The sequence below is a fragment of the Falco punctatus genome (assembly GCF_963210335.1).
Source record: "Falco punctatus genome assembly, chromosome: 5".
Classification (NCBI taxonomy): domain Eukaryota; kingdom Metazoa; phylum Chordata; class Aves; order Falconiformes; family Falconidae; genus Falco; species Falco punctatus.
This window is the reverse complement of record NC_137584.1, coordinates 2,096,448-2,120,297: the sequence shown is the minus strand read 5'-3', so window position 1 is coordinate 2,120,297 and position 23,850 is coordinate 2,096,448. Positions and strand designations below refer to the sequence as shown.

Here is a 23,850-nt window from a genome sequence, read left to right as displayed (position 1 = left end):
TAGAAAAATTTTGGCTGCCAGCAAATATAGAGAAAAAAATACACCATTCTATTAAAGTATTTTACATGTCTGTGAGAGGCAGTGCAACCCAACAGATCAATTTTCAATCTCAGATTTTACTTCTGGATCCTACAACTAGGATTCCTTAGATCTTTACATTTCCTCTTGCCTCAGTTCCCTCATCTGTAACAATTAATTCTGATATCTTTTAGAATTGCTTTAAAATTTATTTATGAGACTAGTATGTGAGATTAGCTATACATATTGATACTCAAAATGCAAGCACAGCATAAAGTACAATGCACATGCACAGTTTCATTATTGAACAGTGAAATACTGCAAAAATGTCAACCAAAACACACACATACAGAAACGTTACGAAGTACACTGACTTTATTAGTTTAAGTGACAAAAAAAAGACAGTAAGGATGGTGGCAGTCCATAATGATTTATTTTAAACATCTATTCTAATAATTTTAACAGGCTAGTAACCTCTCCAGGCATCTAGAAGTAAATAATCTTCACAGCACTAAAAAAAATACTTGTTCTGCCCAACTTGCTACTTGTAGCAAAATAATTAAGAAAGCAGCAAAACATGAGAATGCAGGCCATGGAGCTCACACCTAGCCATCAGCATCGGTTATGGGTATGCACTGCTCTGGAAGTACATTCCCAGACAAGCAGAACAAGTCATGTAAGCCTTTCCCTATTTACCCCTCCCGTATGGGCAAGTGGGAGAGCCACCAAGCCTTCACCTACTTCCTCTTCACCCACCTGCACAAGTGGAGAAGAAAGCAGCCCTGACAACTCTAAGCAGCTGACTATGAAAAGCAGCTTTTTATAGTGCCAGAGATACTCAGTGCAGGAAAACTAGATCACTATGACTGAGCACAGAGTTAAAAGAGGCTACTCTACACTGTTACTGATAGACTATGCTCGCACTAGTAAATCAAGCAATGCCAGAAGCCATTCCTGGGAAACGAAACGCAGTCACACAGACTGCCGAACTGCTACAGACCGGCACAACATCCTTCTAACCCAGGCCAGCTACAGCTCTCCCATGCAATTCTGAGGCACGATGTTGCATTTAACACAGGCCAGGAGGCAGTCCCAACTAGGAGCTTGTATTCAGCTACCCCATTCTGGAAGGCAGGAGTTTAGCAGCACTGACAAGTGCTAATCCATGCCAGTTGGCTTCAGGACCAGAAAGCAGTCTGGAGTGTATTTAATTAACTGGTAAAGAAGAGGTCATACCCTCTCCTAGGCTTTATCTGCTATTATTCTTAGAGAAAGACTTTGTAAGTGGCAAATGCAATGAAGCATACAAGCATAGCCTGATCAGCACCACCTGACAAGTCATCTACACATTGTAGTATACAAGAAGAACATTAGAAATTAGTAGAGCTCTTCTTGGCTTCTTCCTGTTCCCTCTGAGCAGGCAGACCTTGCATATCATCAACTAATATTCACAGTCTCATTTATTTTCTCACTAAAAAAAAAAAACTTCTATCGATTTATAATACTCTTTTATAGTAAGGCTACTCTAATAAATGAGTCATGCAAAATAGTGTAAGAAGTTCAGTTTTTAAGGGCTGATCATTTGGCAGTAAATATTTCAAATCAGTTATTTAGAAATTATTACTCTTCTAAGTACGAAACCTGCTTCTGTAGACTGAAAATATAATTACTAGTAAGTCTCATGTTATCCTGGAAACATAGCTACAACGATGTTAGCAAATACGTTTTCACAATAGATAACTGTGCAAAAACAACTGTAAAAATACATTTGACAACTGACAATACAAGGCTATTCTGTGTTATCATACCCTTTGAAATCTCTTTCCAGTTTCAGATATCTAGAAATGGCCATTTAAAACTTCCCCTTTCATAATCCAATGCCTCTGCCACCTTTGCTGTAATGTTAGAAAGCATAAGATGTCCCACAGAAAATGCATTCTACAAAAGCCATTTGGCACTGTTTAAGCATTCATGTTTTCAGTAAGGATAAAGAATTTTATTTAACAACCCACTTGGGCACGGATCTAACTTGCTAGCTATACCTAGGTTTAAAATATGTATGTTGCTTCCATCTATGCAAATCCACCGTTTTCTTGGAAAAGTGTTTTCACTGATTTACAATGAAAACTTCATGATTTTTTTAGCATGTATGTGTATATATATTAGGCTGCATTGTACAATCTGACTTTTAAAACCTGAGCGTGAAGAAAACCGTGTGGAAAACCCAAATAAAAATTACATACTCGTTTAAGTAGGTGAAAAACAATTGGTATTTTTTAAGTGAGGCACTTCTTTTTTCCCAGGAGCGACTCCGCACGTCAGGAGCCACATGCACACCGCACCAGGCACCGGCAGGTTCTCCCCGACCGGGAGTTCTGCACACTCGGAGTCCGAGGAGCAGATGGCTGAGCGCTGCCAGACCCCCCTACCGGAGCGTCCCGCCCCAGGGAGCGAGGGGCGCCCGGAGCCCCGGTGACGGGCGGGGTGGAATTCGGCTGGGGCGCTCCGGAGAGCGGGGCCAGCTCACGGGGGTCAGGCGCAACCCGGAAGCCGCCCCCCCCGCTGACCCCGGCCCCCCGCCGCCGCCGGACACCGCCACCGGCACCCCGCGGCCCCGCCCGCCGCACGGCCAGGAGACGCGGCCAAGCGCTCCCGCGGGGGCTGCTGCGCTCCCGCCCCCGGGCCCCGCTCTGCCCCCGGGCCCCGCTCTGCCCCCGGGCCCCGCCCGCCGCCGCCTCCCCTCAGCCGCCGCGGAGCCCGCGCGCCGCTGACCGTTGCCCGCCAACGGCTCCGGCAGCGCCGCCGCCGGGAGAGGGGGCGCCGGGCCGCCCTGGGCCCGCGCAGCCTGCGCGGGGCGCCGATCCCCGAACCGGCCTAGCCCGCGGGCACGGACTCCCCGCGTCCCCCCGGGGATGCAACTCCCTCCCGGCCCTGGGACCCCGGCTGGGGGAACCGGCGCGACGGTGCGGGGCTCTCAGCGGTCCCCGCTGCAACTGTGCCCCCTCCTGCCGCCCGGACCCCCGCCCCCCTCGGATCAGGGGCGGCTGCACCCAGCGCCGTGGAACTGCCGCCGGCGAACCCAGCGCCGGCCGCGGCGCAGCGCCTCCGCCTCGCCTCGCCTCACCTCACGGCGTGGCCGGTGCCCTGCGGAGCCCAGCGCAGCACAAGCCCGGCCTGAGCCCAACCCTCCGGGAAGTTTCCTGCCATCGCGGCGGCCGGGGAAAACAACAGCTTCAAAGCCAGGAGCCGGAGCAAGAGGAAGGGCAGCGCGAGCAGAAAAGTGAGGGGCATCGCTCGCCCGCTGCGCCGCTGCCGTCGGCGGCCGACCCCCGCGGAGGGCAGCCCGCTCAGCGCCGCCTCCCCATTCGCTTCGGCGGCGGCCCCGCCGCACCGGCAGCGCCGCGGAACCGCCGGGCCGAGGAGCAGGCAGGCGAGCCGCCGCCTCCCGCCTGCCGGCAGCCTCCCCGGGCCGCCCGTCCCGCTCGCCGCAGCGCCGCCGAACCCCGCCCGCGCCCCCGCCCGCCCGCGCGGCGGCTCCGCCTCCCGGGGGCGCGCGCAGGCTCCGGCCGAGCGGCTCCTGCGGGCGCTCCCGGGGGGCGGCAGCGGAGCCCGGCGCCCCGCACCGGCGGCCGGAGAGGCGGCGGAGGGCGGCTCGGCTGCGCTGCGACCCGCCACCCGTTCCTCGGCGCCAAGTGTCGCGCAGGCTGTGCCTGCAGAGTTGGAGACGCCTCGTTAAGATGCAGGTAGAAGAGATGCGGAAGGCAGGGCGAGCAAGTGCGAAGGAGCCCCCAGCCTCCCGCCAGGCAGGGACGTCAGCGTGGTATGTGCTCGGTGGTATTGCAGCCCTCGTGTACCTAACGGGAAAATTACTACAAAATGCCTCTGGGGAATGACTGGCTCGATTGTGTAGAGTTGTGCCGGCTGGTCTTTAGGGACCGAGACCAGCCTTCACGTCTCCTCGTTGCCCACATAGGTAACTCGGAGAGGAGGCCGGCCTGCCCTGTAGGATATAGTCACAGCACTAAGGTCACACGGTTTGTGGTACTGGCAGCCGTATCACCCCTAAACCTGGGATAGGGTGACTACCGATGCTGAGAGGTGCAGGCAATAGATCGTTATTTCAGGCCAAAGTCTATGTCATTCGGGGTAGCTTACTGTGGGTTTAGCTAGTCATTTTGTTCTCATAATTAAAGTATGTATTTTTGGCAAGACTCACTGTATTGTATTAAGTAGGTGTACAAGGATGTAAACTGATACGAAGACTATTGTATTGCAGAACTTGATAGCTGAACCAGTAAGTTTCATAATCCCTTTTCCTACTCAAACTGCATTTACCTGATTGCCAGCTAACAGGTCACTACATCAGATCAAACTGCTCGCAGAAATTGGAACATGAAAGAATAAGGAAGGTTCTCATTCTCCCAAATGGATCTCTTGAGCATGAAGCTGATGGGATACCAGCAAAATGTCAGCAGCTACATCCACTGATACTGCTTTGACTTTTGAGAAGTTCAGCTCTTGATTGAGTTCAGCTGCCCTGCACCCACAGAGCTATGGTTGAGAACCATAAGGCAAATCCAGAAAGGAAGCAATTCTTTCTGGCTGCTTTAAAAATGCTCAACCAAGTAAAATTTCATCTTTATTCTTACATTTTCCTTAACAAGTGGGTGTGAGCACATTTTTTGTGGAAATTTCCTAGCAGAGGAAAATAGATGTTACGTTCTACTGCTCATTTCGAGTAGAAAGCTCAAAATGTGGGCTCTGTTTGTTTTCTGGGATGCACTCTGAACTCCTCCCATCTGAAATAAGCATAACTAACCAGTGAGAAACTACCCCACTGGGGCTTCTGATTTGTTTTGGTGTGGTTGGATAAAGTCTTTAAAGGCTTTTTCTAGCATAGGGGAGGCATGATATATTAATTCAATTTGAAAATCCTCAGATATTATCACTGCACTCCATCTTGTGGAAGAGGCAACAATACATTTTAAAATGATCCTGTAGTGGGTTTTTTGAGTAATTAAACCTAACAATGTCTGGTTCTTACTGCCATAGCAAGGAACTACATATAGCAGTGGATACCTTCTTGTAATACCTTGTTTAATTCTCAATCTGCCTAATTGCACGCAATGGATTTGTGTAAATATGCCTTGGTTTTAGGTATGGGCTTCACATCTCCTTCTTTGCTTTGGAAAGGAGCTTTAGGAAAGCATTTGAAAAGTGGAATTTGAAAAGAGAAACTAAAGCATCCGTGGCTCCAGTTGCCACGGAGCACCCCAGATTTGGGAGAGTCATAAACTGGAAGAAGCAGCCAGATGGTGTGTAGGGATGGTGATCTGTGGGAGTATGTGGCTGGGGTAAAAACTCTGCTAAGCAGGATTGCTCTGTAGGAACTGACTGGTTTGTTTTGTTTGTGGGGTGTTTGGTTTTTTTTTTTACCCCTATTATAAGTACAATAATTTAACTGTATCTGGAACACTGTAGTAAGTATCACTACCTGTCTTGCCAAAAAATCCCAAACAATGAGGTTCTGTCTGCCCTCCTGAAACTGCTTTTTGTGGTTTGTGACCTTTTTCCCCTTTATATTCAGTGCTGCTTTGGGAAATCAGGATAGGTATTGGCATGACAACTATGCACCATAGCAAAGGCATATTCATACATTTTGTGTCTGGCCAGGTGCAGAGAAAATTGACAAACTTACCTGGATTCACAGCTATACAAGGGTTAACCTTGTAATAGTTGCCCTAGGACAAGCTTGAAGATAAAGCCATTTAACTTTTAATGAATAACTTAAAATGCAAAGAGCTAGTTATTCCAGCTGTTCCTTGGATGAGAGAACAAATGTTTTCTTGAGAAAAGACTGTGGAAAAGCTTAGTCATTCAGAACCAAAAGAGCAGGGGAAAACAGGTCTTGCACAGGAAGAAGTTAGGAGGAAATTCTATTGTACAAATGAGGATTGTCTGAATTACCTCACCCCAGAAGCAGGTTCCACAAGGAGGCTAAATTTAATTAGCAGATGTGAACTGGGCTTCCCCCCTGCCACCCCCCTCCCCAGAACTCCCCCCTCTCTTGCAGTGGCAGTACTGTACATGCCTCTCCCCGTGATGTGGCATTGAGCAGCAAAGCTGAACAAAGCACCGTCTTTTTTTGCTTCATTTACTAGGTAGGGGTTTGGACAACACAATGGTCAACTCCCTGACTGCTGATACGCTTTACTGCTCCAAACTGTGCTAAGTCTGATGAGGTGTAATTGGTCTGGTTTGGGTAGTGCCTTAGCGCGAACAAGGCCTTGAAGGTGAACTGTCTGTTTCTGGCTACTGTTGTAACAGGGGAGACGGGTCATTAATTCCTGAGATAATACCATGGGCAGGGAATCTTTGTTGACTACAGTATTTGTTAGCCTTTCCCAGACTCCTTGGTCATTTTCCTAGAGCAATGACTCATCACTTCGTCACTGCGCTGATTACATTAAATTGTTATTATTACAATATAAGTAACATAATACTTATGCTAATTCCCTTTGTGCGCAACTGTCAGAATTTTTGAAACAATCATCTACTGAAAGCATTCTACATGAGCATTTGAGCATTATTTAGACTTTTCCTGATAATTCTATTCATATTTATGATATTTAACTATTCAGTGTTGATTTTTAATATAGTATGTGAAAACTCAGAGCAAATGGTCAAACCTTTTTGTGAAATCATTAGTATTGTTTGAAGGGAAATCAGGACATAACATGACAGCTCTCCAATTTTTACTAGAATTCAGCCTCATAGATTTTTTTTCTAACAGAACAGGCTAAAGAGTAATGTTGGAGCAGGAGTAGCCGGAAAGACTTCCCCAAATCTAAATGTCTGCTATGCAGTTAAATTTTACTTTTTTTTCTAACAGTAGCAAAAAAGCATGCAGATTAACAGAACAAAAATCAGATATTGAGAGTTTCATGTTTGTGCTTTTTTTATTAAGCAGTTAGTTGTATACAACCCCAAAAGAGTCTTGAGTTTCAAGGCTGCCTCTGAACTCTATGCCCCGAAGAAAAGGATTACTTCAAAATGTGGTATATCCAACATAAAAAAACCCACCTTATCATCCTTTTTGCATACTTTTTCTTTGTAATAGAATGAATCTGAAGACATGAAAAAACACAGCATAGTGTAACAACAAAGGGACAGTTACAAGGTCTGACCTTGGTGGAGTTACTCGCGTGCTTGAAGTTACGCAAGTATTTTATTCTGCCCATATGTGGAATCCAAGCAAGCTCACCACAGTAACTGGAGTGGGTGAAGAAAGTCTGTGTGAGTAAGGATTATAGTGAAAAAGCAGACTGCTATTTTGAAATGGAAATTTATGACATTTATCGGAGAATTGATGCAGAAGGCTTGTGAATTGGAGCTGGGTTTGAAATGTGGCATGAAAATGCTTTCATGCCTTTCTCTAGAAGAGTGAGGTCCTCTAGAGCTGCTTTTGCAGTGGAGCAAATATCAACTAGCTATTTCCTCACAGCTTCAGTATTTTGTTTTCTATCTGGTTTTTATTCTGAGGGGAATAGAGAGAAAGAGAAAGCATTTGAGCAAAGTGTGTGTAACTGCCAAGCAAATGTAAGATCATTTATTATGTAATTTCAGGTATCGCCACATGTTTGGTGTCTCTTGTCTTCTGTTCTGGCCATCTGACTGCTATTGAAGTCATTCCTCTTTTATTTCTCACAGCAAAAAAGGGAAAAGACAGTCAGCAAACCTCATAAATTCACCTTTCTCTCACAGGCCATTTGCTGCTTTGGTTGCTACTCTTTGCCTTTGAAGCAAGATAAACCAAAGCTCTGTTGCATCTGTGTGCCAACCACATCACCATGAAAAAAATGTTTTGGGAAAATTCAGCATTCAGCTTCTGATCTATAAGACCCTGAAGTGTCTGGGCTGTAATTTAAGTCCTTCAGCAATTATAATCATTTCAGAACCTTGTGGAAGCAGAGAACATGGTACAGAATAGTCTCCAGTATGATATTTTGCCCCTGAAACTCAACTCTGGGAGCTCTGTATCTTCATCCCACATGCCAGTTTTAAGAAAGCCATGAGACTCACATTTGTCTTTATTTGGACTCCCCCATAAGAGAACCAGCTGACCTCCCCTTGTACTGGACATTATGCTGGACATTTTCTGATACTTCTGATCTTGGCAAGGAGGCTACATCCAGTATTACTAAAGTTGATGTACTGTTTGTGACATTTGTTTTATTTTGTCCTTTAATCTAGGGAATTAAATCAGGGGGGAAAATCTTGATGCATAAACTTCCTAGAGAGGAACTATTAACTTCTTTCCCTACTGTCTGCCCTTCCCTGCCCCCAGTTTCGTGTTTTCTGTGCTTCCATGCAGAGGGTGTAATAAAAGAAGTATAGTCTTTCCTTTCCCCCCATCCAGATCCCAGCTTTGTCTGGTTTTGTGAATTCACTATTCTGTCACAGTCAGGGTAGATTTATATCTGCTCCAGTTACTCAGTCCAATTTTCAGTAGAACCTTTACGGTACTTACTGATATCTTTGTTTTTAAAACAATTATTTTTACTGATAAAATAGGAATTAAAATTACAGTCTTTATTTTCAGCAAATGCTTTGGGTTACTTACATTATAGTCTAGTGAAACTAGCTGGGATGACTTTCCAACGTCTTAATGCAGGAAACTATCTCCAGTGCAGTGTCTGAACATGTCCAGTGTTTTGTGCAACTACGCTATCTAGGAAAAGCATAACAAATCAGGACTTCTGCCACAAGGCATCTTTCTTTTCTGATGTCACAAATTTAGTATTGCGAAATCTGATTCTGTGCATCATGTTAAAACTGTTGCCATTCATTCACCAGCAAGTTTAATGCTATAAATCAAAATGGACAACATAGATATCATTCATTTTAAAAAAATCTGATTTTTTTTAATTCAGAACCAAAGGCAATGCCCCATGAACATGTTACACAGTGACCTCTGCAATAAAACAGGTTTCTGAATGTTAACCAATGACAAATGCTTCATAGATCTTCCAGTTAAATAAAAATAATGGTGAACAACTCACTTATCATTGAAAGACAGCATTAGAGTAAGTAAGGTAAATGATTTATCACTAGGAAGGATTTGTGTTGGAATCCCCTTCTCTGAATTGGTAAATAATTTCAGCAAAGAATGAACATGAGATAGTGAGTTTAAAACAAAATTTTGTGTTCAGTGGATTTACTAAGTATATAAAACATTTTGCACATAATTTTCAGTTCTCTCTTTTAAAAAAGATATTACCCTATTTTAATTACACCTGGGATTAGCTGTTTTTTCAAATTCTTTTCAAGTTCTTTTTGTCTTAAATGTGCCTTACCATTTTTAGAACAGTACTAGTAATTTAACTGTGACTTTGACCTGTGGAGTCTTTTACAACTCGTACTACTCAGAGAGAAGGATGTCTAAGAACATGTGAACATGGGAAATGCCCCACTGGGTTGGACTGGGGAGCCTGTGTTTTTTCTCTGACAGTGGCAAAAGACCCTGGCACGCATCAGGTACTTTGAGTATACATCAAATGAGGCAGGCTATGGTCTCTCCTCCAGAAATGCTCATTGAAGTTCTACTGCACTTCTTTCCTCTAAACTTTTTATTGATACACTCCCTCACCAAGGCCCTTCCAAGGTGCAGGACCTCCTGATCAACCTCTTCCTGTCCCTGTCCCTGTTGGTTATTCATGTCACCAGAAGGAAGCTTGATGGGGGATCCTGCTGACTGTGGGACCTGTGTCCATTCATTCCATCGTTCTCCCACAGCAAGTGGTGGGCGTTGTCAGGGTTTCTCTGCTTCATGCCGTCCTCCAGTTCCTATCTCTGTATTTCCAGTTCTGTAACTCTTCCATTTCTTTCATTTGTTGTTTATTGCAGTTCATTTTTTCCTCCTTGTTTTCATTACCTTTGCTCTCTGCCTCCCTAAGGGGGCTTCAAGGTGTTGCTAATACATACCTAAACAGAAAATGAAACAGAAACAGCAGCAGTAGGAGAAACTATTTATAGAGTGTGCACAAGCTTGGCCACCTTCTTCAGTCTTTTTCTTGTACGCCCCTGCCTTCCGTGGCTGTTAGGAAGGTAGATCCTTGTCTAGACCTTTTATTATCCATTTTTGGACTTACTATACATGAACTTTTCCAATTCCTATTTGAACCTGTTGTTGGGATCTGCTTCCGCAATCTCTTTTGGCAGCAAGTCCAGAAATTCACTAGCTACTGTGTAAAGCCACCAAATGAGCAGAACTCTGCAATTTGATGGAAATTGGTTCCATATTCATCTTTTCAGCCACCTTCATGACTTTGTAAACCTTGATGTGCTGGTTTTGGCTGGGATAGTGTTCATTTTCGTCATGGTAGCTAGTATGGGGCTGTGTTTTGGATTTGTGCTGGGAATGCCATTGGTAACACAGGGATGTTTTCATTCCTGCTGAGCCGTGCTGACACAGCGTCGATGCCTTTTCTGTTCCTCACACCACCCCACCAGCGAGTGGGCTGGGGGTACATGGGAAGCTGGCAGGGGACACAGCTGGGGCAGCTGACCTCAACTGACTAAAGGGATATGGCACACCATATGATGCCATGCACAGCATATAAAGCTGGGGGAAGAAGAAGGAAGGGGGAGGGATGTTTGGAGTTACAGCATTTATCGTCCCAAGTAAACATTACGCATGATGGAGCCCCGTTTTCCTGGTGATGCCTGAGCACCTGCCTGTCCATGGGCAGTGGTGAATGGATTCCTTGTTCTGCTTTGCTTGCATGCGTGTCTTTTGCTTTCCCTATTGAACTGCCTTAATCTCAGCCTATGCATTTTCTCACTTCCATTCTTCTGATTCTCTCCCCATCCTGACATGGGGGGAGGGAGTGAGTGGCTGTGGTGTGCTTAGCTGCTGGCTGGGTTTAAACCGTGACACTTAAACAAGCCTTACCACAGCATTCTCCTTTCCAGTTGAAAAGTCTCAAATCTCATAAGACAGCTACTCCCTTTAATCCTTTACTAATTTCAGTTGTCTTCTCTGTATCTTCCCTCTCTACCACGTCCTTTTCCAGATACCAAGACCAGAACTATAAAGCATTCAGAATATGGTTACAATAGTTACACTAGAGTTGAGGCAAAATAATGCTCTTTTACTACCATTTCAGGTGGTGCTAAACACCTTTTTTGCCTTTTGTTTCAATGCTACTACAAATTCACCCAGTGATCTCAGAGAACTTCAGTCTCAATAACTACCATTTCTTTTCTGAGTTGTGTCTGGTCATTAGATCCGGCAACGCTATGTGACAATCTGTGTGCTTCAGAGAAAGCCAACTCATTTAGCCAATTATATAGAGCTGTTAATTTTTAGAAGTGATGTTAACCTCTACAGGTTCAGAATTCCGTTCTGAATCCTGTGAATGATTACTTTTCCAGTTCCTTCTATAATGAATGAATATGTCTATTGGTCCCAGTGTTGTCGGTCTTCCAAAGTAACAGCTCTGCTTTGAGCCAAGTGGAATTCTTATTTAAATAAGCTCAAACATATCTTTGGTATGAGGCAGACGAGGTGAAAACACTGTAGATGTTGATCCTAGATAGGAAGACAGCAGAGAGAGCAACTTAGGGTTACCTTTGCAGCACTACCTGAGTCCTGCAGCAGAAGAGTCAGCTTCTTCCTTTGTGGAAGTGATCAGACTCCTGGTGATCAGATGTTTTGCATACTACGTTTTGCTTGGCATGTTAGTTCTTGTCTATTCAGTATCCCCATGAAACAGTAATGTAGGGCATCTCTAAAGGCAATCACACAGACAGCAGGCTGTTCTTTTATAAGGCTCTTTGCTGATTTAGTTTTGTCTTTTAAAAATCCAGACATTTTAAATCAGTTTTCTAGCAAATAAAAGAAGGTAGTACCTGCTGGTTTGTTTTTGTTTTTGTTGGTTTTTTTTTTTTTTAGCGGGGAGGGTTGTAAAATATCCAAAGAATAAGTAAAATATTCATTTTAAAATGAATAATTTGTTACTCTTCTATTCTTATTAATGCTGATTCCTGGGGAAAGAATGATTGTTAATGTGAAAGTTCTATGTCCTTTTGAAGAATCTGTTATTAAAAGTAAACATGTTTGAAGAATCAACCCTTTGCTAACAATCAGCAAACTCCTTTCCCTTTTTGTCTTCAAATAGACCAGCTGACACCACCTCTGGCTTTTTATATTTTTTTTTAATGCAGGGAGGAGGTGGTTACGGCAAAAATATATTTTAACCCACAAACTTGGAAAAATAAAACCATCATTTTCTCAGTTTCATATCATGTTTGCTGAAGCATATTTCTCCTGATTGCCCTGTATAAAGTCCTTTCTAATATTATGATTGATGCTTATAAATACACAGGCAGTGAGATGGCAATCAGCAAGGAGGGAGAAGGGCTATGAATAAATTTAGGGTTGAAATTTAGATCATTTCTAGTCATCAGAAGAATTGGGTTCTGGAACAGCTTTTCAGCAAAATTCACGGTGGGATGAACTCTTTTCAGTACAAAGATGACATCTGTGATTTCCAGCTCTGCCAATTTAATCAGAAGGCTGTAACACAGCCTGGAGTCTGTCTTTCTTGTGCAGAACAGCCAAAAAAACCCAGGTTCTACAGTGTTAGCATCCTATTCTTTATGTAGGGATGTAGCTACAGCTCTGTCTTAGGATTTAAAGGAGAAAATCCACGTTCTGCTCTGCTACACCTTGCCTGTGAGGGAGTGAGCTCTTACTGAGCTGTGGAGCTGTGTTAAATAACTTTCACGAAAGCATCTGTGGAAGTTTTAGACATGACTGCTTTTCTGCTGGAGGGCACAGTCATCAGAGCTGAGCCAGCAGAAAGACTTATGCAAGTGTTTCTTATTTGCTTCAGCAAAAGGTCAGCCAAGATTAGCTCAAAATACATTAAGGAATAGGTTAAACGACGGCATCTGACTGTGCAGAAGTAGATTAGGAGTGCCCACAGAGGCCGTTCCACAACTGAGCTCCAGAGGCAAGTGACCTCTGAAAGAAAGGACAGCAACAGCTTCTGCAATTTCTGTGGTAACTATCTGACACAGCTCAGTAGCTGTATCTATGCAACCAGTTATTTCTGCTGCAATCTGAATGATAGTCTCTGTGCAGTGAGGACCTTTGGAATACAAAGCTTGCAACATTTCTGGACAGTGAAAACACTTTGCTTCCAGATTTCTGCATTCCCAGATGTTTTCCTGTGGCGCACTGAGAAATTCCTGATATATAGCAGGAAAAATCAAGGGACAACATGGACTTGTGGGTCTAACTCAAAAACGGCTGAAGCTCATTTCTTCTTGGCCTGTTTGGATGCCTCTGTACCACACTGCTGGTCCTTGTGAGTGCTGAAGTGATGGTGAAAAGTTGTTTGACACCTTGACCAATGAATGTCTCTTTCTGGCGGGTCAACCACAGAGATACCACACAGCTGTAGCATGGCGCTCATGCTGGCGCTTTTTGCCCAGTGTATTCTTCTTAAGGATGACCAGTAGATGCTTACAGGAACAGCACAAGAAACAGGCCATCTACCAAATGATTATGTCTGTTTTCCAGCAGTCAGTGGCTTACGGACTTCCTAAATCCCTTCTTTGTCTTAAAAGGTGTACGCCCCGACCGCTGTGTGAAACAGCTACACGCGGATTTTCACTTCAGTGTTGCATTGGGATTTTTTTACTTCTTTTTAAATCTACTTATACTTTTGACCTCCATAGCATTTCACAGCAATTACTTCCATGATTTAATTATACATTAACAGGACTGGCTTGCAGGACTGACAGTCCGCAGTAGCTACACGTTCCTCAAAGCCTGTTTGCCATTTTCATGCTCTCATTGCAAAGTTCCAGCCTACAGGGACACATACAGAAGCTAGAAATTGAAAAGATCCATCGTATCATAGTGTTAGCTCCAGCCTTAATAGAAAATGTTTCAGTCACAGCTTGACATGATAACATCAGCGTACTTAAGAGATACAGCAGGTCTCAGAACAGTCTGCAGGGTTCGAAAACAAAACGACTTCTACAGCCTCCAGGGGTGTTTTTCCTCAACAGAACAAAGAGGGGAGGATTTGTGTTAGAGCTACTGTGAGCATCTGTTTTGGAATAGTTGATATTTTGAGTGGGCCTGTCATTTTCCTGACATTTGTAGTTCTAGAGGTATTTCCTACCCTTCTTCAGCAGTTGCTAGGCTAATATTGTGTGCATTTCTTGGTATATGCATTAGAGAGGTGATGTTGTTGTATTACTAAATCACAGTCTGTAGGTGTCTTCGTGGGGAATACAGCTGTTTTTCAGTACCATAAACATTGGTTAAAGAAGAGGCAATGAACAGTTGAAAGTTTACCACAGTCCACAAGTAGAGCTCAGTCTTAAACCATGAAGGTAGTAAATCACTGTGGTAATTTTTTAAGGATTGTGCAGGATTATCTCTCGCTTGAAGTCATTCAATCAATATTGGGTTTGTTATTTTTTCCCTAAAGCTTCTTTTCCATTTCAAAGAAATAGGAAATTGAGGAAGCATTACCTCACTTCATTTTAGATCACATTAGATCATCATAGTGATCACGTCTAAGATTATATAAAGTATGAAAATAAGGATAAAGGAGGAACTCAGAATAACCATAAACCACTGAAAGACATAATTTGCTCTGGAACAATTCAGAGGAAACAAAGATCAGTTAGTTTGAACAAAAACTCCTTTGCTGTTCTGTTGAGGGCTTTTCCTAACAAACAAAACACTGTAGATGTGTATAATATTTTTATTTAGTGGTAATCCAAAGTGCTGTACAGATGATATATGGGATTATTTCATGCACCTCTAAAAAGCAATCTCAAGTAGAAAAATTGTAATTATTCTCTGTCAACAGTAATACATTGTATGCTGGATCAACAGTGTGGTTTCTGGATATCTGGGGTGTAATTCCATCTATAGGCAGAATATATCAGCTGCTGTCTGTTTTCCCCTTGAGAAAATGGTAAGAAACAAATGTTGAAACAAATGCCTAACTATATGCTGGATAACCTTTCTCCAAATCAGTCCTCAATATCTGATTAAAATATCATAGATTTTACATTAAGTCACTTTTTTTTTAATCAGAGTGAATAAATATATTACCTTTTTTTCTCTCAAGAAGTTTTAAATCCTTCAGTCTTGATACTATCAAGATGCCATGATGGATGGATGAAAAGCTTTATTTCTGTCTTTTTTTAATGGAAGTTTCTAAGCCTTATGGTTGTAGAGAAAAGATTAAAAGTCTGCAGCAAAGTTTCAATAATTGTAAATCAAATAAACACTATGAACCCCATATTTCTTTTTAAACTCCCTGATGCTTGAGGGCAGTAATACAATTTTTGGCAAGTGGGACACAAGATTTTTCTGTGCTTGGAACTGATAATATTGTAATTCCTATCTCTTTGTAGCCTTTTGTTGTAGATGAGAAATAACTTGGCTTGTGTAATAGCCTCACTCTGCGTTCCAAGAAAGCTCCAACAAACTCATTCAAATCAGATGACTCCAAACTTGAGATATTATTTTTATTCAAATGTATGTCCTTTATTCCAGAGTGGTCTTTGGGAATGTTCTGTGGCATGCTAAACTAAGGAACCAAACTTTTGTAACAGGTAAAATTCTGTAAAACTCAGTAATTCATCACATCACCTGATGAGTTTATTTTACCTAAATAGACTTGAAATGTCATACACATTTTAAGTAGCACACTATATGCTGTTGCTAGGTTTTAAATCAGGCACAGGTTTATAATATCAGAGAATGTATGTAACAAGAACAAATTGCCAGTTCATACTTAACCGAACACAAAATTGGCAAAATTTGGTGCAGGGGAGTTATGTAAAAGAGCTCAGTTCTATCGATCTAGATCTCAAAGCTCACCTTAGGTGTTTGATATGACTTCTACTTACAGTGTCTCTGATGTACATACATTTCTAACTGAAGCAGGCCTTCCAGACTGCACATGCATGCCATCCACCTACCAGGCATATGGAGACTGTGGAACAAATAGATGCAAGCAGTTCTGCAATTGTTTGTTGGCTTTGGGAAACAAATGGATGCCTGGTGAACCACCATCATCACCTCAATATGTTTTGGAAGTCTGTTCAAAACTTCTCTTCTCCGTCCCCCCTGAGAATGTAAATTCTCATAGCTCAAAATATTTTAGTCAATATTCCTGTTTCATATGCTTTGGATACTCAACATTAATTTTCAGTGTAATTCTGTCCCAGGTGTTTGTGCAGTACAAAAGGTTTTTGTTTCTAAGTACATGTTTGCTATGGTAATTATCCCTCCTGCACTGTAATTCAAGCCTGAAAGTTGATTTATTCTCCATGTGTTCATTGTAGAATTAAATGTGTCGTCTTTGTTACTGACTTACTTCTGACAAAGCTGATCTAAACAGTTGCAGAAATGTCTCATTGCCTTCACAGTTATGAGCCCAATTAACTTGTCAGCATTTTCCAATGGTTATTTACTACAGATTTACCACAGCTCTAATCAGCTATAGAGGTGGGAGAAAGGAGGATTAGGGTAGGGACTGTCTTGCCTTGCAATTTTCTAGTGACAAGTGTAACTGGAGCCTCATTTCACAAGTATTTTAGGACATGTAGGAAGTCAGGAATTATGACGGGTCAGAAAATCACGAAGAGGTTTGTTCTGTGATTGTGATCTAACTCTGAAACCTACTGAAATTAGCTTTTGCACTACTAATTATTTCACTCTTGGTTGTTTCAACAGAGATTGTCCCATCTGTCTTGGCATATTTCACATTTCACATGCAATTTTCTACCTAAAGACCAACTTTTGCTGTCTTTGTTCATTGTATGCTGAGAATACCATGGTTGCATGGAAAAGGTGAAAATCCAGGAAAAAATGACAACAATAGCTATTGTTCTGGTAGCATTAATCTCTTTCATGTTTTGCTTCTTTGCATGTGTTCTGTATTGCCCAAACTAAATTACTGTAGGTTTTCCCAGGAAAAGTATCACACTGGATGTTGTGTGATTTAAATATAGCTAGAGACTGCGAGGGGCCTTGCTAGAGAATGGGCCGCTGTGCATTGCGCTTTCAGGAGCTATTAAAAGACGCAGAGACCAAAAGCTGCTAATCTAGGCTGATACCTTCAGAATAAACATCGTGTTCAAATGCCTTCATTCTTCTCTTATGAGAATGCAAGTAGTGACTGCTCCTTTTGAGAGGGGGCTGCCCTTACACTGAGGATATTTTTTCTTAACCTCGACCATCACAGTATCGAAGCATGGCCTCCTGGTAGGCAGGGCAGGATGCCGGTGGTGGCTCCTGGAGGTTCCCAGCAGCCTCTTCCAGGCTCTCAGTTCATCACAGCCCACTGGTGACACCGTGGTACCATCTGGTGCCAAGCTGGAATTGCACAATCCGTTTGCTGTCAGGGTGCGTCATAACCTGTGATGTTCAAAAGGTTCAGCACTCTTTGGCAAAAGGCATCTCTGTGAGGGTGTTTATTTTCAAACCACTCAGGTGAGAGGAGATTTTTTAGGTCTGGGAAAGTATGTATTGTGTTCAAGAACCAAATCATGATGATCTGTCTATAGATAATTCAGTTGACGTTCTGGTTTTAAGATGCCTAAGGAATATATGTAATGAATATAAAACTAAAGTTGTTTCTTTTCTGAGAGGGCACTGTGGCTGAATGGAAACCATGGTAACTAGGGTGGCATATGCTGGTACCTTGTTCCTGAGCGATAAAAACGCACATAGAGTAGGCTTTGTGCTTAGCAACAAAACCTAATCAGCCAAGTTTTCAAATAGCCCTCCCTCCAGCCCTCCGTTACAGCTGCCATCCTTGTGCCATGCAGTATGTCCGCCCAGTCTTCATACTTTCATGTTCACTTAGGCATGCAATAAGCAGCACAAACTATATTTCACACAAAAGAAAACAATTTATTCTTGTTGGCCATTGCTTTAGAAGAATACATAACTCATACCTCCTTCCCTGTAGAGCTGTTGTGAAGTATGACACATCCTTGGCCAACATGTTAGATGTTCACTTTAATTAGAATATGTGCATCTAAAGAGTGTTGTAAACACTTGCTGTTAATAGCAAATTACTCCCTGGTATACAATGGGTACTAGAAGCAATTTTAATACATTTAAACCATTAAGCTGTAAATTTCAAGTCATGTTAGGGTAGCACACTGACAAAAAAATAATAGGGAAATTCTCTAATTAGCATACATTGGCTGCCATACAAATCATGTTGGCATGAAAAATGGGAATAATGCACATTGTACTCTATAGTGATGATTAAATATTTTCTAAACACTAAACAGTATTATACAAATCTTTGATATCTACCCTATGTGGTAAATCTGGATGAGGATCCAATTTTTTTATAATAACGAGAGAAAAGAGATAAAAGTATTGCTGCTTTCCAGTTGTTGATAGTACATGTTAAATAGGCTGACTTTCATAGAATCATAGAATAGTTTGGGTTGGAAGGGACCATCTAGTCCAACCCCCCCGCAATGAGCAGGGACATCTTCAACTAGTTTACTCAGAGCCCTGTCCAACCTGACCTTGCGTGTTTCCAGCGATGGGCCATCTAGCATCTCTCTGGCAAACCAGTCCCAGCGTTTCACCACCTTCATTGTAAAATATTTCTTCCTTGTATCTAGTCTGAATCTACCCTCTTTCAGCCTAAAACCATTACCCCTTGCCCTATCGCAGCAGGCCCTGACAGCAAGTCTGTCCCGTTCTTTCTCACAAGCCCCTTTCAGTGTTGAAAGGCCACAGTAAGGTCTCCCCGGAGCCTTCCCTTCTCCAGGCTGAACAGCCCCAGCTCTCTCAGCCCGTCCTCACGGGAGAGGTGCTCCAGCCCCCTGAGCATTTTCATGGCCCTCCTCCGGGCCCACCCCAACAGCTCCGTGTCTTTCCTGTGCTGAGGACCCCAGAGCTGGATGCAGCACTGCAGGTGGGGTCTCGCCAGAGCGGGGCAGAGGGGCAGAATCCGCTCCCTCGACCTGCTGGCTTCTTTTTCATCTCACATGCGGATTTCCTCAGTACAGGCAGGTGAAAGCCTTTATACTTACCTGGGATCTAAGTGACCCACGCGACAGAGCCAGCATCTGACACAGCACGAGTTGATGATCCAGAGATTTTAGAATCTCTCTCTTAGGAGATTGTAAAAAAGAACAGGAATATTATGTTTTCCAAATGTAGCTTAGCACACTTGAGTAAGCTTAGGCTGTTCACAAAGCCTAGGCTATTACATTAATCTTAGAATGATAATATTGTGTGTGTGTGTGTACATGCCCTTCTCTGTTGTGCAGAAATAATTCTTATTTGTCTGTAAGCAACATATCTTTTTTTTAAAAAAAAAGTTCACTGCCATTTACTGCCTCAGGACGTACAGTGTCAGAGATTTTGTAACATAACGCTGTATCACTGTGTTAAAAGGAAGTCTCTTGGGTGTTAGACTAATTGGCTTTATTAAGATCATCTATACTTTAAGAGTGTTCTCACATGGTCAGATCAATAGCACATGATCAGAGCATTATCATGCCTTTTACTGCTTGGAAATCTTCACAGGGTGCCACTTTACACTTTCATAGAAGGGTAACTTTCAATGTTTTTCATCCCTCAGATGAAAAAAAAATGAACAACAGAATCTTAACTGAACTAGCCTTATTTCTGAGAAATTTACAGAGGCCTCAGAGATAATCTTAAGACCTAACTGTGCATATTTTTGATCACATGCATCATTTCTGTTGGTGGAAACCTGAGCATTTATGTAAATAAATACGTATCTAAGCTGCAAGATCAGGACTTGAGGGTCTACGTCTTGTTCCATTCCCTTGATGAGGATAACAGTGCCCCTCTGCACTGGCACAGGCTGGAGTTCACCAGATCTTCCACAGTCCTTTTTTGTGGCACATCAGAATTTTCAGCTTTCTTTTATCACTGACTTGAATTCAAGATGAACGCCTTCCAGAAAGCAAACTTGTATATGCCACAGGACCATCAGAGAGCCTTCCTGGAGTGATGCAAGTGATATAATGACAACAATTTGGTGTATGCTGCTAAGGCAATGATAAAAAATAGACAAGTCAGTCACTGCACCCAAATTTCTTCATATATCTGATGTAGATCTGAGGCATTAAGAAAGTGTGTGCAATTTTTTGTGTGGTAACTTTGTGAAAATGTGGGAGACTTGAAAGTAAAATGTCAACTTACTTATGCATATATATCAATACTATCAAAACAAAGATGCAAAGCGTCATAAATTATAAAGTTGATCTATAACAGACTTGTTTCCCAATATTTAATAAAGTTTGGGGCCTTAGAAAATTAATAACAACTATGGATCTTTTAAATGGAAACCATTGCTTTCATAAAGTGCTCTGACTCTAATGTGGATCCTGTAACCTTGTTACCAGAAAATGTTACTACAGAGAAATTGCTAAGAGAAGAGGAGCGGTTGTGAGCTTACATGTAATTTTTCTAAATTACTGTTCATTAAATAAAATAAGGCAATATTATTTCCATTGGTAAACCACAGAGAAAAAACAGGGATAAGTTTTGTTGAGATTTTTGCTCTTGTTTTTCTGTTTTCCGACTGACAGCTGCTGCTTTCCAGAGACAAATGCATTGCCTGGTATGAAGTATATACAGAGAAAATGCACAAGCTGGCAGGAAAAATGATGGTGCTACTATTGCAGAATAATCCTTAATTTGTATATTTGTGTTCTCTTCAATGATTCCTTTGTCTTTCTCACCACTTATGTCTTAGAGATGAGGTGGCAGTTAGCTCCCAGTAGGAACAGGAATCAGAAGGATGGTATTTCAATCAAAGAAGTAAAGCACAGATGGATGGAATCAAGTTTCTTTCCCCATAATTTTTAATGTTCTGGTCATGCTGAGAGACATTTGGCTGGGTGTAGGCAACACGGAGTCATTCTTCCCAGAGGCGTATAGCAGAACAACAACAGGTAACAGTCACAAGTTGCAAGAGGAAATTTTGCCTAGCCAAAAAGAAATTGCTTTTCCCATTAAGATAGTTAAGCACTGGAATGGGTTGCCCTAGTTGTGGAATCTCCAGCCCTGGAAGGATTCAAAGCTTGACTGCACAAGAGAAATTACTGCCTCAACAATCTAAACTATTCTGTGACTCTTTTAATTCAAAACTGTTCCCAACACGGTGCCCATGTTTTGATGTAGCAAGTGGTCTGCCTCTTTCCCAAATTAAATGGCTCAGTTCTCCTTCCACTAAGATCATTCCTCATCTCTGTAACCAGTAGATCCCAAATGCCTGCACGGCTAACTGCACTTGGCTGGCAGGTTGCCCAGCCCCTGTTAAAATACCATCCTACTCCTGCGGGTCAGTAAGACTCCAGTACTCATTATTCCAGTGCCGTTGCCTTTGTATAACTTTGATGGGCTAAGGAAAAGCTCTGAAAGAAAATATGGATGCTGTTAATGATCTGCAATTTTAAAAGTAAAATGAAAAACTGAAATAGAAATACTGTAGCATGGCAAGAGACACATATGTAACAAAGCATGCCTAGGAAAAATCAAGATTAATTTAACGTACCTGTGAATTTTTTATTCCTCCTCTGTTGCTAGCAGATCTCAGGTAAAATAAATAAAATAATAATAGTAAAAAAAAGGCAGTATTATTCCTGATGGTAAACAGAGAGAAACATAGCAAAACATTAAGTAACACTTTGTATGATGACTTCTCTAAAAGCTATGGGGTAAAGTATTCTCGCAGAACACAGCCAAAACAAATATTATTCTTGTTTTCATAGTTTACATTTAGGTGCATCCTGGTAAGTCACCTTCCCGAATGATGCAATCAGATCCCCTGAGCCCCCCTATGTCTCATGATACTCTTATAACTCTCATGGGGCACTTAAAAACTTCACTAGCTAACAACATAAAACAAAAATGAGGCCACCTGCAGTGTATATGGACTTGGCAGGGCTTTTGGGAAAAACTCTGTTTGGAGAGAGAGAGATTATTTGCAAGGTTTCAGCAGCAAAACTGCCTGCCTCTATCTCCCCCGCAGCCTGGAACTCCATTTTTGTGTAGTGTATCTAGTGAAGGGATGCAACAGATAAGCTGTTTTCTCATTTTTAAGTGACATTTTTTCAGCTGAATCTTTAGATACCACTCTGCAACCATAGAAACAGTTTGACCAATTGAAATGCACACTGGATTTTTATCTCTTAAATAATTATTTTTCCTTATCATGGAAATAACTTGAAACCAGCAGCATGTGAAGTTACTTCAGATTCAAGTTGTCTTCCACCTGAAACAAACCTTTGATCAGGACTGTACAAATGCAACATATCCATGTCTAATGTCTGGTGTAGAAGGGATGTAGCATTTGAAAATCCTTCATGACACATTCTTCAACCTGACATCTGAATCTATTTGTCTACTGTTTTCCACCCTCATTCAGGAAGTCAAGATGATCTGTGCAGGGGAGGGCGAAGGAGGTGCTATCATTTCATCAAGGACAAAAGATTATTTTAGCAAAGGCCTTTCATATTGTTAAAAACGGGGGGGGGGGGGGGGGGGGGGGAAGGGAGGGGAAGGGGATTGTCACAAGAGCCTGGGTTAAATTAAAGATGGAAATAAGCAACAGCACATCAAAAGCCTTATATAATTTATATTGATACCATGTTCTGCATTTTGACTTTAACTCTATTTAGATTTTCATCTTTCATTTTCAGAACTATTAGCAGCTAAGACAGAGGGAGCTGTTCACATTTCTCAAAGTATTGTTTTAGCTTGCAACAAACTCAAGGGGATTTGAGTAGCATGGTTCACACTCAGTTCAAACTTTTGTTCTTTGCAAAGAACTAATTATGCTTTTTTGGCAAAATTAAATATTATATTCTAGAGCATGACATTGTACAAGGGATGAATTCTGTAACAGGTTCCACAGCAGCAGAATTACAGAAAACACAAAAATTTGAGGATAAAAATCCAGCAAGGGTTTCCTATAGTGCTCTCTCTCAATAGAACTGTTTTTTCCTTAGGGTGTCTCTGAAACATTGTAGTTTCACCACTTTCTGAAGGCTAGAGAATTATGTATGTCATGGAGCCTAGATATCACAAACAGGTATTTATTTGTTGAAAGAACAGACTTGCTTTTTGTAGTATCTTCTCACCTTTTAATCATAGTTATGTGCCCCTGATAAAATTGAAATAATTTTTATTCAAAATGTACAAAATAGCAATTTCTTTTGAAAGGGTTAAGAAACCATGATTAAATGTCAACCTCTTAAAAGAGTCAAAAGAAAAATGGCTCAATTTCTCAAATTGTTACATTAATGAGAACTTTGCAATATTAAAAAAAAAAAGAGCTTAATATTGAAGTATTGCATGTGCAGAAGTGAACTGATATAATTTGTCTTTGTTAAGTGACGACAACTAAATTAATTCCCACACAGGAAATCTTTTAACTGGTGACAACTAATTGAGAAAGGCAGAACACGGTATGAAATTTATTCCCACTTTCTTCCTCTGTGGAGGACCAAAGCCAAGAGAGTGGCATTATTTCTTCCTAAAGACATCTTCACTAGCCTGCTTTGCTTTGATTCATTGCTATTCAATGCACTTACTTCCTATTTATTCCACTTTCACTGTAGCTTTAGGTAGACAGTAAATCAGCCTTACTCATTGTACACAGTTAATTGCCTATCTATGAAACAAGACTAGAAACCTGACAGATGATACTCATCAACAAAGTAGTGGGGGAAGTGGGAGGACTAGATTTAGGTAAGGGTGGGAACAGTAGTAAC

The 23,850-nt window shown here is 41.9% G+C and overlaps 2 protein-coding genes across 3 annotated transcripts in view; one reads left to right on the top strand and one right to left on the bottom strand.

The window, feature by feature from the left end:
- The window catches only part of GPR63 (G protein-coupled receptor 63), a 41,121-nt gene extending 37,841 nt beyond the window's left edge, over positions 1–3,280 (bottom strand). For both annotated transcript variants that reach the window (XM_080389051.1, XM_080389053.1), the window contains exon 1: positions 3,143–3,280. The gene's annotated coding sequence lies outside the window, so the exon portion shown is untranslated. The remainder of the gene's footprint in view (positions 1–3,142) is intronic.
- On the top strand, positions 881–22,608 carry LOC308064565 (uncharacterized protein; the record flags this gene model as incomplete). Its single annotated transcript, XM_080389201.1, has 3 exons — positions 881–944; positions 2,429–3,838; positions 4,365–22,608. 2 exons carry the CDS (start codon positions 881–883, stop codon positions 3,763–3,765), a joined length of 1,401 nt encoding a protein of 466 aa, XP_080245327.1. The 3' UTR covers positions 3,766–3,838; positions 4,365–22,608.
- Between the last annotated feature and the right edge of the window lie 1,242 nt (positions 22,609–23,850).